The sequence below is a fragment of the Brachionichthys hirsutus genome, chromosome 4 (assembly GCF_040956055.1).
Source record: "Brachionichthys hirsutus isolate HB-005 chromosome 4, CSIRO-AGI_Bhir_v1, whole genome shotgun sequence".
Taxonomy (NCBI): domain Eukaryota; kingdom Metazoa; phylum Chordata; class Actinopteri; order Lophiiformes; family Brachionichthyidae; genus Brachionichthys; species Brachionichthys hirsutus.
This window is the reverse complement of record NC_090900.1, coordinates 1,494,835-1,512,350: the sequence shown is the minus strand read 5'-3', so window position 1 is coordinate 1,512,350 and position 17,516 is coordinate 1,494,835. Positions and strand designations below refer to the sequence as shown.

The window sequence follows — 17,516 nt, the reverse complement described above, 5'->3', positions numbered from 1 at the left end:
CTGCCGTTACTCCACAGCCACGCTTGAAGCCATCTTCGTGGTCAGTCAGTGCAGCGAGATCCTTCTGGGCTTCGCGCTCATCTTCACCGACATCGTGGCTCTCTACCTGTCAGCCATGCTGAAGCTCAACAGATTCCTCCAAGCCAAGCTGGCAGGTCTGCTGTTCTCACGAGAGGAGCTGGGCCAGCCCTCGGACCGCCGCGCCTCCTGGAGCTCCGGAAGGAGCAGCCGCTCCTCCTGGAGCTCCCTGACCTGCGGGGGAGGGAGGACCGAGAGCAGCCGGAAGCTGATGCTGCACGCCGTGCCTGTGATCTTCCGGGCCTCGCTGTCTGCTTCCAGGACCGTCCTGGCCCTGATCCACACGGCGTCGTGGGCCCTGTGGACTCTGTGCAGAGACTTCAGACCCAGCGTCGACACCTTTTTAACTTTATCTGGATGCGTCAGAACTTTTCTGTCCTTTTTACAGAGTGTGGCTTCTTATTTTATACACTGGATTTACTTAGGCTGCCGGGAACCTTCAGCGGCCTCCATGTCTTGAACTCTGCACATTTTAGAAGCTTAAATCAAAGGCAACTCTTAAACAAGTCTCCGACTACAGTTTTTATTTCAATAAAATCATTTTGAAACATTTACTGACCAGTCAGATCAACTCTATTCGTTACCATGGACTACAAGCGTATACACTGAACGTCTCTGCAATGCGTTAAGTATTGGACACTTTATTGCATCATTCCGCTAAGAGCTCCCACCCCCCTCAGTAATGCTCAGATTCAGCCCCCCCCCCTTTGTGTAAAAGCAGAGAAATCTCAATCTACCATCGTCTTAAAGTAACGATACAGTTCCTGTAACATCTTCCAGTTTTTAGACCCGCTTAGCAGCCCGGGACAAAAGGTTGCCGTCGGTGGAAATAAATGCAAAGTTAAGGCTTGATTGCAAAAGGGAGGGGGGGGGGGTCAATCTGTATCCAGTGAAAAAAGTAAAGAAAAAACACAAGTGTGTGTGTGTGTGTGTGTGTGTGTGTGTGTGTGTGTTTGTGTGCAGCATCTCTCTGCTCACACAATCACACAGGCGGAATCAAACCAACGAACTTCATGGAGCCGTGCGGCGCTTCCGTTCGGCTTTGAAGCATCAGCACGTTTGGCTTCAAACAGACCAACACACACGGTACGTTCTGTGACGGTCGCTGTCGGGACGTCTGCATTTAACGGGGGAAAATTCACATTTCAAATCAAAGACGCGTAAAAATGTCAGATTAAAAAGTAAAGTACGCAAACAACAAAAGAAAGCGCTTTGCTGCGTACGGTCCCGACATAACGGCGATCATCGTGGCAGGGCGTGGTCTGGCAGCTGGGCGCTCCTTCAGGTGCAGCTACCTCCACGTCAGTAATCAGGTAATAGTTTACGTGTGGATTTCAACACGACAACGTCTGGAATTGTAACAGCGGGGAAACGCCCCACTATGGTGAGGGAGGGCTCGCTCAACGAGGAGCAAAGACCAGAGTTTACACACGAGCTTCAGCAGGAGGACTTTACGCTGCAGTGAATTCACAAAGTCCAAGACAAACGGGTGCTGCGGTTGAGAAGCGGCGACCTGCAGCTTGGAATGATTCAAGATGATCTCTTAACTCAACCGGAAAATGAAGACGCCTCCGACGTGTAGCTGCCAAAGAACAAAAACATCCGACCGGGACGACAAATCATTGCACTAAAGACGAAGAGTTAAAAAAAAGGACTAAAATCATAACTTCTGTCAGTTAAAACCTTCAACACCAGCCCGACCGACTCGGGTCAGGTCAGCACAAAGACGCGGGGGGGGGGGGGGGGGGGGGGGAAGCTGCCACCGTGGGCTGAACAGCTTTTCCAACGAGACGGCAAATAAACAAAGTGAAACTTTGAGATAAATGTTGAGCAAACGATTAAAAGCGCAGCGACATGAGATAAAGAGACGCAGATACGGGACATCTTCTTCTGGGTTGCGAGTGCAGACGCTCCCTCGCCGCGAGTTCCAAAGCGTGTCTGCCAGGTGTTCGCTGCCAGGTGATGGATGGTGCGGTTCACTCCACGGTTACGGACTTGGCCAGGTTTCTTGGACAGTCCACCTGTATTCAGAGAGGTAATTTATTATAAGGGTAATAAAAATAAAACATTCTCTGCTTCTCTTTCTCATCTTGGAGTCTCCGGGTCAAAGCGATGCTGAAACGTTTAACGCTGATGTTTCACCGACCATATGGGTCTAAAATTGTCCGCTTACGTCGTAGCCTCGCAGGACGGCCAGGTGGAAGGACAGCAGCTGCAGCGGGACCACGCTCAGGATCCCCTGCAGGCAGTCCACGCAGCGAGGAACCCGGATGTGGCGGCTGGAGTTCTGGATGGTCTCGTAATCGTCTTTGTCGCAAATCACGATGGGGCGTCCCTGCGAGTGGCGCCGAGCAAATCGCACACATCAGCCGTCAAGCTAGTTCCACACGTCTTAAAAAAGCTGCAGCTGCAGCGGGTCTCCGCTAGTACCTGGCGGGCCACGACCTGCTGCAGGGCATTCTGACACTTGGTGTAGGTGTTGTCCCTCATGATGATCATGATGACCGGCATGAGCTTATCCACCAGAGCCAGCGGCCCGTGTTTCAGCTCTCCGGCCAGGATGCCCTCCGAGTGCATGTACGTGATCTCCTTGATTTTCTGCGTGGGGGGTGAAATAAAGGTTTACGATAATCCGAGTGCGCGTTCTTCCGACTCTCCTGGACGGGACTCACCAGCGCCCCCTCCAGGCAGGTAGCGTAATGGTAGCCTCGGCCCATGATCAGCACGCTCTTCTGCTTGTACAGCTCCTCCGCCAGCTTCTGGATCTCATCATCCAAACCGAGGACCTCCTTAATCAGATCTAAACACACACGACGAAGGGGTTCCGAGTAGAACACAGAGCCAACAAGCTGCTGGACTCGTAAGGAAGGAAAGGGCGCAGCCAGAAGCTCCTCGTTTCGATCCGGGTAAGCACGCGAGGGCCTGCAAGCCCTCCTTCCGCCATCGGCACCCAAGAGGTTTGTTTGGATAGCACGAAAGCGGATTTGGAGCCAATGAGAGACGGTTTTCCATCCGTGCATGTTTTAATCTCGGGGGGGGGGGGCTTGATTTACCTGGAAGCACCTTCAGGCCCTGGATGATCTCAAAACGTCTGGCCTGCATGGAAATCCTGTCGGTGCTGATCAGGAGAGCAAACATGACCAGAGCCACGAACTGGCTGGAGTAGGCCTGGGGGGGGGCAGAGAGGTCACAAAGCGCAGCACGTTAGCTTAGCATCGCCTCAACCGCGGGGTTAGCAGCCGGCTCCACGCCAATAATCAACGACAACAGCGTCTCGGTGACGAGTTTCTTCTCGTCAGCTTTGTGGCACTAAAGAGCAGCAACCAGATCCCGAGTCAAAGCCCCCCCCCCCCCCCCATCAGTCCCGAATCTGCGCTTCCGGTCTCCCGGTTTCTTTTACAACGAACGCCAGCCAATAATCTGCACCAGATGAGAAAAGGAAGGAGAGGTGGGATTTATTAGACGCCATTAAAATGCTTGCAAATCTGCTCATCCGACACGCAATGTGAAATCGGAGCGTGCTCTCTGGTCGCTCCCGACAGCAGGACAGCCGAGACGTCGCTGCCCCCCCCCCCCCCTCGCTTGCTTGGCCTTCCATTCCAACGCCAGGGTCTTAATCAGGGCTTGGATGAAGCCAAGTCATTTCATGGGACCCTGCAGACTTAAAAACGGCGGCGCCTGGAGCCGAGAACTAGCTGTAACCCCCCCCCCCCCCCCCCAGCCAGCCCCGGTTTTAATGCACAGTGCACCATTTAACGCTGCCCTTCCCTTCAGCTGAAACATGGAGAGAAAGCTTCAGTGTGGACACTGGGTGACTCATAAAGGACGGGCCTTTTGAACCAGTTCATCCCAAGTCTCAAATTGATTAAATAAATCTCAGATATAAGAGAAATTGGAATTAAGGATCTTTTCCAGTCCAGAAAGTCTCTCACTTAGCATGAAATAGAGGAAATCTAGGTCACTAGATGGCGCTGGATTCCTTTAACACTTGGGTGCCGCACGGAGACTCGATGATCTCGGCCCCGCGGCGTTGTTCCAGCTGGGCGTGGCGTGGGGGGCGTGGCCGTGCCAGCCAGGGCGTAAATGCTGGCGTCGGAGGATCGCTCCGGGGGCTTTGGAGCGACGCAGGAGCGGCAGAGCCAAGCTGCAAAAGCTGGGCCAGGGAGGGACCGGCTCCACTCGCTCCTCTGCCCCGAGCCCAAACAGAGTTTATATAAGGAGGTGGGGCGGGGCGGGGGGGGGCAGAAAAATCAAGGATTCTAGGTTTACATGAGACGAGTATCAGAATCCTTCACGTCCCCGTGGGATGCGAGCGGAGGGAAATCTCAGCTCCCAAGAGGCGGAGCCATCATCTGGGTTTCATTCAGCGGTGGGCGTCGACTTCATTTATGAGACACCGGGACAAATTGCTGCTTTGTTATTTCCGGTCCCAAAATATTCAACGTGTCATTACCGATTTAAAACAATAAATGCACTTTGTATGTTTAAATATAACGAGAGAGGGTGAGCGTGTTTTCTTCTTGCCCCCCCCCCGTTTTAAACGAACAGACTCCACCCGTGTTGGCTGGCCGACATGGAAAGAATTCCTCCTCGCATCTCATTCTTCTAAAAAGCAGTCGGCCGAGTGAAGATATTTATTTTACGAGGCACCAATGTGGGAGATTCTCGATCCAATGGAAAGAAACCTAAATGGCAGAAGCAGCGAGTCGAGACGAGTCGTCCCGAGACGAGACGTGCCTTCCCGGGACAATGGGGAGTGTCTTACTTGGCTGCTTCATGGACACGCGTCAGCGTCCCGTCCCACAGACTCACTTTGGTGCTGGCGACTCCGATCTCGGGCCCGGCGTTGATGTGGACCCCGCAGTCCGTCTCCCTGGAGATGGAGCTGCCCACCGTGTTGGTGATGCCCACCGTCAGAGCTCCTCTCTCCTTGCAGTAACGGAGGGCCATGAGGCTGTCGGCCGTCTCCCCTGCGTCCAATGGGAATGGGGTATTATATTACAGAGGACGGCAGCTCCGAACGGCATCACAGACCATCACGCATCCAGAAGACCGGAGCAGAACCCCCCCCCTCTCCTCACCCTCCTCACCTGACTGGCTGATGAAGAAGCAGACGTCGTCTCTGAAGACGGGGGTGTTCCTGTCCAGGAAGTCGCTGGCCAGCTCGATCATGACGGGCAGCTCGGTCAGCTCCTCCAGAACCTGCCGGGTCTGGGACAGCGACGGAACCGTTCAGCGCGATTCCGTTAAAGCGAGCCGGTCGACGGCCATTTCAGATCCGCGGCGACTCACCGCCATCCCGGCGTGGTAACTGGTGCCGCACGCAATGAGGATGAGCCGGCGACACCGCTGGATCTCTTTGATGTGATCCTTCAGTCCACCCAGGATCACTGAAAAGGCAAACCCAACAGCACCATGCATCAACCTGCACGGCTAGAAAGGACCAATCAGAGCGCAGGACAGAGCGCTCACCCGTGTTGTCGTCGAAGTTGACCCTTCCTCTCATCGTGTTGACCACAGATTCCGGCTGCTCGAAGATCTCTTTCTGCATGAAGGAGCCAAAGTTTCCTGTTGGGGGGGGGGGGGGGGGGTAAGAAATCAGGCCAACGTTTCCAGCACTCGTAACAAACAAGGTGAATACCTCTTAGGAATACAGCGATGGACGTTTTTATAAAGCGTGAGCCCACATGGTGCAACCTGAGCCGGCACGTGCTAAGTACCTGTAAATGCTAACCGCAGACTCCCGACGGAACCGGGAGCATTTTACAACGCGGTGATAATCAGTCAGGATCCGGACGTCGAGGAGGAGGAGCCGCTCCAGCAGTGACGAAAAGCGCAACATTTAAATACGGCAGCATTTCTCAGCGCTTTGGGTCATACGGATTAAATTTAACCCGAAACGGAGGAGAGGCCGAGCAACGACATGGACCACAAAGGAATGTCGGGATCGGCCAACATCAGTTCACCGCTGCCCTCTGCTGGTGAAGCGAGGAAAAGCCGGTGAGGAAGGCGGAATAAAAAGCAGAACATTTGCAGCTTTGGGAAATCCAGCGCACTATTTAGCAACAAGTTCCTTCACCCAAGCGAAGCTGGAGGTTAAAGCTAATTATTTACGCTTTAGCCACTCTGGAGCAGCAGCAGTCTGATTAATTTGACTTGATTCATGTTGATCTAACTATTAAGGTCACCTGAACCAACAACAAAAAGATACCAAAGTATTGTTCCCGTCTGATGAAGCAGGAAGTAAAGTTCGGGAGATAGAAATCTGTCTCTGTCTCTGGCTGTTGTGATTATCCAATCAGATGCGTGTCTGGAGGGCGCGGCTCTGAAAACCATACCGACGCTCCGCTTTGATCATCGTGAACAAAAGGCCTGCAGGCCTAAACCGACATCTGAATAAAAGAGAAACGCCACAGCAGTTCCGTCACAAGACCTGCCGCATGCCATCTTCCTAAGTAAGATTAATTTACTCAACGAGATCACTCGATCATTTAATTCATAACGAGAAAGCAGCCATTATCCCTTTAGAGTAGCCGTTTGACACTGGGATTCATTTTTCTGTTGGTTCGACTGAACTCTCTCTCAGGATTCAAGATTAAAATGAAAACAGAATCATTCCCGTTTAATCCCAGAGGCACAGTCGAGCGTTTCGCAACCCTGTGTGATGCGTCCAGATGAGGTAGGTGATATAATTCACCATTAATGAACAACAGATTAATTCCCGCAGTGGGCTCGTGTCCGACCACTGCTTTTTGTTGGCTGCAGCCTTGGAGCCAATCCCCAGCTGAGTTTGGGCGGGAGGCGGGGCAGCACTCATCCATCCCAGGGTCTACTTTAATGGCTCCGCTCCCTTAATCCTCAGCGGTCTCGTTAGCGTGGCTCTAATTTAAACTCCTGTGCGCTGGAGCACAAACTTAATTACATTAAAACTAAAAGCTTCATTGCCTTCATGATTCAGGCACAAAAAGGAGAAGGTGAAGCTGATTAAATCCTTTATCTTTGGAATGCCGGCGGCGTCTACGCATCCCGCACGGCTGTAATTAGTTTCGTGGCGTGACGGCCTCAGGGCTGTCAGCCTCCCCATCGAGAAGGGTGATTTACCGGCAGCTACGTCCAGGAGAAACTCAAGAGAACAATCCCCCAACCTTTCATTATCTGCTGCAGCTCCATCTGCAGCGTCTGGATGGCGCGGGCCGGAAAGTCTCCGGCCCTGCGCTTGATCCTGTGGATGGACAGCCTGCCCTCGGAGACGGCGGCCACGTCGTCGTCCTCGAGGAAGATCACGCGGTTGGTGTGCTCGATCACCGCGCTGTGGAGCAAACGCGTGATTTACCATCCGTGGAGACGGGAGGCGAACGGAAGCGGGGGCGCGGGGGCGCCCGGTTACCTCGCGTCGGAAGCAAAGTAATACTCCACGGCTTTCTCGTCCACGGGGAACAAGCAGGTGTCCTGGTCGACCCTGGGGAGGGCGCTGCAGCCCTTCTTTTCTTTACAAGCTGAGAATATCAAAGAAGAAAAAAAAACGATGCATGAATTGTAGACAAAGTGGGCTAAAGACAGACATTCGGACTTACTGGAGCGGTAGAGGATGGGAATATGATCCGTGGACAGCTTGTAGTCGCTCCTCACTCCCATCAGCAGAGGACTTCCTCTCCTGCAGACACACGGCGAGTCAGCAGGCTGCACGAATGGACAGACGGCGTGACTGGGAGCGTACCTCGTGCCGACTGCTTCTCCGGGGTAGTGGACGCTCTTGAAGACCAGGGCGAAAGCTCCCTCCTGGCAGGGGGGGGGGGGCATGGAGCGCATCAGACGGGCTCGTCTCACCGCTAGTGACTCGTGAGCGGGGCGAGCGGCTCCTTACCAGCTGCTGGATCACTCGCTCCACCAGCGTGGCGAAGGTGAGGTCGTCGCTCTCCCGGTTGTCGTACATGTACCTCACCAGCTTGGGAATGGTCTCCGTGTCGGTCTCGGACTCAAACTCGTAGCCTTTGCTCTCCTGAGGAGACGGAGAAGGAGTTAACTCGCCTCCTGGCGGACCGAGGAGGAGGACGCAGGGTGAATAAATATTTGCTCACCAAGAATTTCTTCAGGTCCTTGTAGTTGGTGATAATTCCATTGTGAATGACGATGAACTCTGCAGACCGGAGAGGGAATGATAGACGTCAGAATATCATCAGACGCCGTCGACGGAGCGTTAGCGAGGCTAGAAATACAGAACCCGATAACTTTTATTCTATTTTCTACGATTCACATACAATTCAGTTTAAACGCGCCCATTGAGACGCTCCTGTCTGCGTGTTCACATGGAATTCTGGGTAACTAACTTTGCAATTTCAGTACAACATTGGTCTATCTGCACCTTTTATGTTTTAAATCACCCGATATGTACAGGAAACCGATGACTGCTGGACTCATTGTGAATATAATTCTAGGAGGACTCCTAGAAGAGAGACCTTTGTGACGGTGACCTTGGCACTAGATGGGTAAACATAAAAGCAGGATCGAGTGCCGCCGACAGAACGAGCTAATCCTCAGGCGACGCCCTTCCGGCACAAAGGGAACGCGAGCCGAGGTAAAACACTGAACCGCGTCGAGACAAACGGCGTCCGACCGATAAACGACTGACCGTTTGTCTTGTCAGATCTGTGTGGATGGCTGTTAACCGGGCTCGGTTCACCGTGCGTGGCCCAGCGGGTGTGAGCAATACCCAGGTGGACGTCAAACTCCACGTCCAGGTCAAGGTCGTGCTGTTCTAAAAGGCAAAGCAAACACAGGTGAGAAATCGGGGCTCAGTTCGTCAATGATTTATTCCTGCAGTGGAGAACTTCATTTGGGCTCACTGTGGATCTCCTCGTCGAGCGCCTTCACTTTTCCACGCTTCTTGATCAGCTCGATGGACTTGGCGTTCGACTCCCAGTCCTTGGCGTTCCCGCCATCGATTCCCACACCTGAAGAAATCGGAGGAAGAATAGAACTCCAGCAATCACAATGGCTCCTGTTCACAAAGGCCATAGAGCATTACGGCGCTTTTCCTGTTTTACCCGTTCTATGTAGAAAACCGGCGTGGGATAGAAACAGACTTAAAGGAAATCGTCTCCATCAGTGGTCAGGAAGTGTAACAGCAGCTCGATCATGACTGATCAATAACAGAAACCCGGTGATATCATCACAACAACCGTCCATCGAGCGGACGGCGAGGAGACGCTGAAGGAGCGATGTCCGATAAGAAGCGAGCGACACGAGGCCTCGGCGTCCCCCTCACCGGCTGAGTCGTAGCCCCGGTACTCCAGGCGCTGCAGACCTTTGATGAGGATCTCGAGGATCTCACGGCGAGTCCTCGGCACATGGTAGTTGAGATAGGCAAAGATTCCTGGAGTAGGGAGCGGAATGTTAGCATTTAGGGCCACGGTTGCCCGTCCAAGTTAGCCAAGAAGATTCTGTTGGGCTAAACCGGCGCTTCTATTCGACAGCGGTCGCTTTTCAGGGTACAGCACTGATTCGGTGCCGACTCCGATTCGACACTGATTCGGTGCCGACTCCGATTCGACAGCAGAGCAGGCCGTTAACAGAAAGCTTTCAATCTTTCAATCAAGGAAATGGGCATATAACGAATACAGATTTATTTTGTTAAAATTTATATAGGAATTATATATATTTTGTTTATTTTGTATGTTACTATGTAAGTTGGGTGTTTTCATTCAAGATATAATAAGGGTTGGCATAAATAAGTGTTTCACTTCCGCCAATACCTTTTCAGTCATTGTTATGTTGTTGATTTTTTTTAAATTCCTTGTTCTCATTTAAGATACTGACTGAAATAAATTACTACTACTAAAAAAATAAAATAAAAAATAAAAAATCTGGCTTGGTGGCATTTTATTGGTACTCGAATATGACTCAACCCAGAAGAATGCATGTGCTCATCATTTCAAACATTCTTTACATCAATTCATGAGCTCAGCCTCCATTTTCAGAATCAGAATACTTTTTATTGATTCCAGAGGGAAATTCTGCAATTTTGAGAAGGTTTGTAATTCCTTGGTGAAACCGACGGTGGTTAAACTAGTCGAGCAGGACAGGCTGCCGTACCAGACGTTTGTCTAAGCTACACCCCCCCCCCCCCCAAAAGAAGCTAGCGCCTGCCTAAGTAGGAAAGGAAGCAGTGTGAAGACAAGAAACCTCCTTGGTCAAAAACGTTGCACATCAAACCCAAATAGTACTGTTCAGTAACATATATTAGCACATAAACTTTAAATATTTACTCCAAATTATGTTTGCATCAATAAGATGATTCAGCTACAAAAACACTCTGGCCTCAAAAAACAATCCACTTCTTTGTGAATCCACTGAGCATGTGACCCTGGAATGGGCTTCGCTTGGGGGGGGGGTACATGAATGCAGCCCTGTTCCACAAACACGCATCGATACAACACGGAGATGTCGACCTGCAGCGGTGCTCGGCTCAACAGAGCCTTCATTCAGACCGCCTGCAGGTGACACGGAGGGGCGGTGGAAGCAAACTGCAGACCGAAAGAGTCGAGGGAGGCAGGCGAAAAAGAATGTTAAAAATCTCAAGAGTAATAAGAGCTGTCAGGAGATGATGGAAAGGCACTGACCGCTTGCTTATCAATACCTGTCAGTCAAAAGGAAATAGTTATTAAAATTGGGCTAAAAAAAAAAAAGGATTAATTTCAAATCTGCAGTCCTGGACGAAAGAACAAGTACGATCTGCCAAGGACAAGATGTGCTTTAAAGAGGAACTTTATTATTTTCTCAGACGAGGAAAGCCACGTCCGATAATGGGCTTAATGGTACATTGCAGCCTCGGCGGTAGTGTAGGAATACTTGCTCGTGTATCTGCTCTGATTTACACAAACAGTGAGAGGCAGTAATGGAAGCATCTCATCTATAAAACGCTCCTTTACGGTACACAAGAGGCATCGATTCATCCAAAAAACTAAAACACATGCTGTAAAGAACTACACACGCTGTAAAGAACTACACTTTCATCGTCGAGTGAAATATCTAACGTTAGACAATGGGACGGAAACTTCCGACCTGGTGTCTCTGCAAGCCACCTTAGCTGTGCGGCGGCAAACAGCGTTACACACAAATAGTAACACGTCGTTACAAGTTCTCCGCCACCTGCGCCCCCCCAAAAATCACACAAATATAATGCAAAGCCAAACAATGCGCGCTTTATGCCCGCTAGCTAACAGCATCAGTACCGTGGCGCTTTCGCTAGCTAAAGTTAGCCATTGCTAATTTCAGCTGGCTTGTACCTTCCGGGTAAACCGAAGACACGCGCGCTATTTCCGGTTTGTTGTTTTTGCTTTCCTGATAAATGGGGGAATTAAAAAATAAAAACCTGTCACTGAAAAGCAGACAGAATGCATTTAGTACTCACCACACATATCTGACGCTTTAGTTCGGGTGCCAGTGACAGCGACTCCGGGAAAGCGAGGATCGCTCGTCATATAAGCTTCGCCTCTTTTTGATGTTACCAAATCAGAGTCGACACGCGCCCGATCATGACGCCTTTTGATTGGTCCGGCTGCCTGTCTCATCATATGACGTATAACGAGGCTGGACAATTTTGACGTGGCATCAGGATACACATCCGCATCAGGAAAGCTCCACGCTGGCGGTAACCGGCGCACCTTTAAACACGCGACAACGGGCAGCCTGTGCTCCGTGCCCGCTGGAAACGAACACCGGGCCGAAGGCTTTTTAGAATTACCATCTTTTCAGTGAAGAAGAAGTGAAGAGTCTTCACTTTTCATTACAACATTTGCATAAAAGGAACGAAATTAGCACTCTGGTCCCGATTAGGAGGCGTAAGAAAAATAAAAAGACAGAATCACTAAGACAATATAAAAATATATTCATAAATAAAAAATAAGAAATTGTACACATTTAATAGCAGAATTTTTTCGTATGAACTGTCAAGTTTTATTTCATGTCATTTCTTGTTGCAAAAGTATTTTAAAAAACCATGTCTACGCTGCTTGGTATGTGCTGATAGAGAATAACATTTAAAATGTGAAGATTAGCAGTCATAATAAGCCTTGAAAAGAATATGATAGATAAAAAGTTAAATTGCTGGAGTGTGGGGAAAAGTATCACCGTCTGCTTAAGACATGGAACTATTTTATTCAGATTACCGGTACTTATATTTACGATAGTGACACCTCACCCCTACAATCTTGTTTTCAGTACAGATGGCTTGTGTAATGCTACACTTGTCAAATATTCATGCCACACACACAACAAATTGTTACACAAGGCACAATATTCAAATAATATTTATTTATATACATAGAGTTTACATAATTGAGCTCGAGTGACTGATTAAGAAAAGTCACAACATTATGAAATAATACAATTTATTTCCGCAAACACTAGTTTCTATAGTAGCTTATTCCTAAAATACTGCTGTAGTCCAGAAAGTGCTTCTGAAATGCAACATCTGGATAAGCAAGCAATGACGCCGTCTACAGCGGCACTCCAGCTCATTTTATGAGAGGGTGGAATGCGAATAATAAGGATGTGGTTTCAGACTTGAGCAGCCTCCTCTTCCTCCTTCACCTGTGAAGACAAACATTTTCAAATCGCACAGACCTTTAAACATAACAATGGAAACATTACTAATTTTTTTTTTAGCAATTTTACAAAATAGAAAATAAGTTTGATTAACTCTTACCTTAAAAAAATATGTAAACCTATCACTATTATAAGAACTTTTTTTTTTCTTCTTAATCAAGCTACATTCTATCAGAAATCCAGAAATTATTGTTCCAAGTTCATTCTATGGAACAAAATACGACCACGTACAAAAGAAGATGCATGCGTTCCTATACGCAAACTCCTTATTCCATTGCAGGAACAAACCTGCTCGACTGATTCAACTTCAGGAACGTAAAACTGGAGCATATTCTGTATTCCGTTCTTCAAAGTAATAATGGAACTGGGACAGCTGGTGCAGGCACCCTGGAGTTTCAGTTTAACGACTCCGTCTTCAAACCCTCTGTACAGAACGTCACCGCCGTCCTCCTGCACCGTTGGCCTGCAGATGAACATACACGAGTGTAAAACAGGAGGAAGAAGCCGGAGTGTCCATGAACTCCCGCAGACATGATTGTTCTTCTTCTTCACAAGCAGATACCTTATTCTCGTATCCAACAGCTCTTTGATCATAGCAACTACTTCGTCGTCATCTTCAGATGGCGCTGAGAAGGCAAGAGGAGATTCCGCCGCATTCACAAAGAAGTCAACCTACAAGCACTGTTCACCCCCCCCCCCCTACCCCCCCCACACACTCTCAAACTGTACCTGTGTCCGTGTTAGGTTGGCTGTCCTCATTGACAACAGGAAGTCCTGACGAGAAAAAGTCCATAATGGCAGCAAATAAATCAGGTTTGATGACTTTCCATTCAATATTTTCATTGGTCTAAATGAAAAGAGAAATGAAGCAAGTTATTGCAATTAAAAAAAAGACAGCAAACATGCTACGCCACAAATAACGAGGCCCTGGTTTTACCCTTGAGATTGTGATGAAGTCTGGACCCAGGAGAACGCTCTCAACTCCGTCAACCCTGAAAAGCTGCCTGAAGTGAAATCAGAACACAAGAACACAAGTGAGTTCCTAATATGTTTAGGAGAGATTACTAAATTCATTTTTGACTTTTAAAACATTTACAAATAGATATACAAACTAAACCGATAATAGAAAATACTTTTAAAAGCAAATTGCACCTGTAAAACATATGTACACAAATGTGTATCGCATTCAGAAGCATCACATTAGATTAGACAGAGAAACGGCATCCTCAGATTTAAATATATTTAAGGCAATAATGGAAGCATCTCACCCAAGGACAACAGCTCAGAAACTGCCACGTCTTTGTTTAACAAGAAATTAAGCTTGAAATGTTTTAGTTCTCATGTTACCGATAAAGCAAGAGAATAAACATGACTTTAACTCAGACATTTACTGCCAAAATAAAATGTTTCTTCAGAAAGTGATTTATTACTTGCAGTTCAGTTTCAGTAATTAAGAAGTTATATACTTCACTAAGGGTGAGGAGTATGCATCACGGGGGCTGGAGAAATTCATGGTTCCTGATTCAAGAACTATACAACCGGGTAGAAACTTTAGACTGTTTGGATTTGGCGTGTCCTGAGTCTGTACAAACATCGTCCTCTCTGCAAGAGACACAAACAGTCAAGGCAAACCTGTAGCATCGGTAACCTTGGGTAATGCATGAAGACGCTGCAGTCATACGAACCTGCTAGAACAAGGTGTGGGTTTGCTGGACATCTATTCGAGAACAATGTGTTGCGTGAAGGCCAGTGTAATCCAGCCCTCTGGTATCCACAGCAGGCAAGACTGAGAACAACAACGCATCAAGATTCATACGCAGATATTAAATGCAGTAGCTGGTAAAGATGGGGATCATTTTATGTACTTTATACACAGATTGCCTGTGAGTGAGAGTTTCATTTGAACCTATATCACTAAATGATCTTATTTGTAGTCCATGTTACGTTTCGTAATCCTAACCTGCCCAGAAACTACCGACTAAAATTGCCATGTAAATGCGGTGCAGCGAAAGTCCCTTCTTAAGTTGAGTACATTAGCAGGGTAAATTTTCAAAACTATTTTAACATTTCAGTAGCAAGTAAATATATATAATTGGTGCATAGGAGATCTATTACGCCTTTCCACAGCTTGGTAGAGGATAATACTCTCCCGAATACCGGATTCAAGACGAATTGACTGCTGACAAACACAAGTTCTGAACTGAACAATTTATTTGCGTGCTTTGATTGATCCATAATATATATATATATATTATACAACTAAATAGTAATTTATAACTTGAAGGAAAAAAATCCCAATTTTTTACAAGTCGTGAGCCTGCGTCATGCTGCAACTTTAAGCTAACTAGCCGGTAAAAATGTGCCATTCTCTATTTTATTACAGTTCAATACTTTCACAGAATTATTAAAAGAGTAAAATGGAAGACATTAATATGACAGCTGAAAAAGGAAAACTTACGGGCGAGAAATTCTGGCTGCAATACCCAACAACCTACCGACCCGTGTGTAAGTCGCCATGTTTGTTTTGATTATCTAAAAAGACCGGAAGTTGTGATCCTCTTTGCGGAAGTTAAATAACATCGTTGTACGTCTGGTAAAAGCTTCCCCCTTACGCGCTGAGTTTAATCCGCTATCGCTAAACGAAATTTTACGGGTAAAAAGAAAGAAAGAAAGAAACGGTATTGAAAATGCCGAGTGGAAAAAACTTGAGGAAGAGAAGGGAGTCCTCAGACTCAGAGGAAGATGAGACAACTGAAGAACTCAGGTAAGGTCCTTTATTGAAACTCCACGTCGCGCACAAAAAGTTAGCATCATTAGCTAAACTACCTTCGATGTTAAAGCGATAACTACCCATTCGTTAACTGACTTGTGCGTTAATTGTTCTAACTGTTGTGGTTTTGCGTGTTTGTTGATGATTTAGATCAAAAGTTGAAGAAGCTAAAGAGCTTCAGAGTTTACGGAGACGACAGACAGGAGTCAGGTAACACTTCTCGTGTTTCTTCAGCATGTAACGCACATCTTTGGGAAATTAAATTTATGGTGTTAGCTATAAATCAATAGTGTGATTTCCCTTCTGTTTAGTGTGACCGCCTTGTTGGTGGGAGAGAAACTACCGCCAGAAGATGAAATTGATGTAAGTGACATCTAATTCCCCCCCCCATTTCATTTGGATTATTCAGAAAATGCGTTTTAATTTTTTTCCCCTTATTACTTTTGCAGAATGACCCTTTTAAACTGCAGACTGGAGGCGTTGTCGACATGAAGAAAGTCAAAGACAGGAATCGGGACATGTGAGCAATAAATGTATTTGCTCAGTTGTTAACCTGTTTTACATACATGTTATCTGACCCTCCGTTTCATACGCAGGACGGAAGAAGAGACAGACCTCAATCTGGGCACATCCTTTTCTGCTGAAACTAACAGAAGAGATGAAGATGCAGACATGTGCGTACCCATTTCACCTGCGACGTACACACACAGATATACACCCCCATTCTTTGGTATTAAGCACACATTGAACAGGTTGAGTCAGGCGAATGGCTTTATCGCAGCTCTTTGCTTTGATTTTCAGTGAATTTATATTTGCAGGATGAAATATATCGAGACGGAGCTGAAAAAGAAGAAGGGGCTGGTGGAGGCGGTGGAGCAGAAAGTCAAGGTGAAGAACGCGGAGGACCACCTGTATGAGCTGCCTGAAAACATCAGAGTCAATTCTGCCAAGAAGACAGAGGAGATGTTGTCAAATCAGATGCTGAGTGGGATTCCCGAGGTCGACCTCGGCATCGAGTATGCTCGATAGAACGCTCAAAATGTCGGCATCTCGCCAGGATGCAGCTCAGGTGCTGACGTCCTTCTGTCTGATTTCTTTCCCAGCGCAAAGATAAAGAACATCATCTTCACGGAGGACGCTAAAGCGAAGCTCCTGGCAGAACAAAGGAACAAAAAGAAAGACCGCGGCACGTCGTTCGTGCCGACCAACATCGCCGTCAACTACGTGCAACACAACCGCTGTGAGTTCTGTTAAACTAGCACGGACGCATAAAGAGCAGCGAGAGGTTAACTCTTTGTTTCCCTGCTCTAGTCTATCACGAGGATGCGAACGCTCCACAGAGGCACCACAGACACAGAGAGGAGCCCAAAGCGAGACCTCTGCGTGTGGGAGACACCGAGAAACCAGGCCCAGAGGGTGAGACGCCAGCAGAGCAGAATACTGCCCCAATACTGAACCTTCGTTTATGCGCAGTAGTGATCCCGTCTAATTAACGCCTCCTCCCTTCACTCAGTGGTACCGTCCCCGCCCAACTACCGCAAACGGCCAAACAACGAAAAGGCCACCGACGACTACCATTACGAGAAGTTCAAGAAGATGAACAGACGGTTTTGAGAAAGCTGGATTTTTATTTTATGGATGAATCTCCTCACGTCGATGTCCATCTCTATAAAGATTGGACCTTGAACAGCACACAGGTCTTATGAGGGAGTCCTGCTCTGTACAGAATGTAAATATCTGTTTCTGCCTCCGGGACTTTACTTCTTCGCGTGTTGGATGAGAAAGCAACGTCACCGATTTGTCCACGGATATCCGTCAAATATTGAAATGAGTCGAGCCTAATTGTTTTAGGTCAGTTAAAACTTGACTTTCAAAACGTATTAAATCTTTTTTTTTAGACCTCACAAGATTTAAGTTTGTCTTTGAATGCTTTGAAGCGTAATTAAAGAATGCAGCAACAGACACGCAGTGATTTCCTGAGAACGTAGGAACATGAAATCAGAAGCACAGTAAGTATTCAGATTGACATTTTATCTTTCAGTGTTTTATATACAGTAAATCC

The 17,516-nt window shown here is 47.7% G+C and overlaps 3 protein-coding genes across 3 annotated transcripts; 1 reads left to right on the top strand and 2 right to left on the bottom strand.

Annotated features, from left to right (window-relative positions):
- Window positions 1-1,875: 1,875 nt before the first annotated feature.
- Window positions 1,876-11,495, bottom strand: LOC137918061 (glutamine--fructose-6-phosphate aminotransferase [isomerizing] 1). The gene is made up of 19 exons (XM_068760804.1): window positions 11,489-11,495; window positions 9,344-9,451; window positions 8,922-9,029; window positions 8,708-8,833; window positions 8,157-8,215; window positions 7,943-8,077; window positions 7,796-7,857; window positions 7,653-7,732; window positions 7,466-7,574; window positions 7,224-7,387; window positions 5,551-5,646; window positions 5,371-5,468; window positions 5,169-5,289; window positions 4,891-5,048; window positions 3,132-3,246; window positions 2,751-2,878; window positions 2,509-2,676; window positions 2,252-2,413; window positions 1,876-2,099 (listed from the first exon to the last, which is right to left on the bottom strand). Exons 1-19 carry the CDS (start codon window positions 11,493-11,495, stop codon window positions 2,055-2,057), a joined length of 2,049 nt encoding a protein of 682 aa, XP_068616905.1. The 3' UTR covers window positions 1,876-2,054.
- An 885-nt stretch (window positions 11,496-12,380) lies between these two features.
- Window positions 12,381-15,212, bottom strand: nfu1 (NFU1 iron-sulfur cluster scaffold homolog (S. cerevisiae)). Its single transcript, XM_068738403.1, has 8 exons — window positions 15,143-15,212; window positions 14,370-14,470; window positions 14,151-14,286; window positions 13,622-13,688; window positions 13,414-13,531; window positions 13,247-13,310; window positions 12,973-13,147; window positions 12,381-12,669 (listed from the first exon to the last, which is right to left on the bottom strand). Exons 1-8 carry the CDS (start codon window positions 15,199-15,201, stop codon window positions 12,637-12,639), a joined length of 753 nt encoding a protein of 250 aa, XP_068594504.1. The 5' UTR covers window positions 15,202-15,212; the 3' UTR covers window positions 12,381-12,636.
- A 73-nt stretch (window positions 15,213-15,285) lies between these two features.
- On the top strand, window positions 15,286-17,480 carry c4h9orf78 (chromosome 4 C9orf78 homolog). The gene is made up of 9 exons (XM_068760957.1): window positions 15,286-15,448; window positions 15,605-15,664; window positions 15,766-15,817; window positions 15,904-15,974; window positions 16,051-16,128; window positions 16,273-16,470; window positions 16,558-16,694; window positions 16,766-16,870; window positions 16,968-17,480. The coding sequence occupies exons 1-9, from the start codon at window positions 15,372-15,374 to the stop codon at window positions 17,066-17,068; spliced, it is 879 nt and encodes a 292-aa protein (XP_068617058.1). The 5' UTR covers window positions 15,286-15,371; the 3' UTR covers window positions 17,069-17,480.
- The last annotated feature ends 36 nt before the right edge of the window (window positions 17,481-17,516 follow it).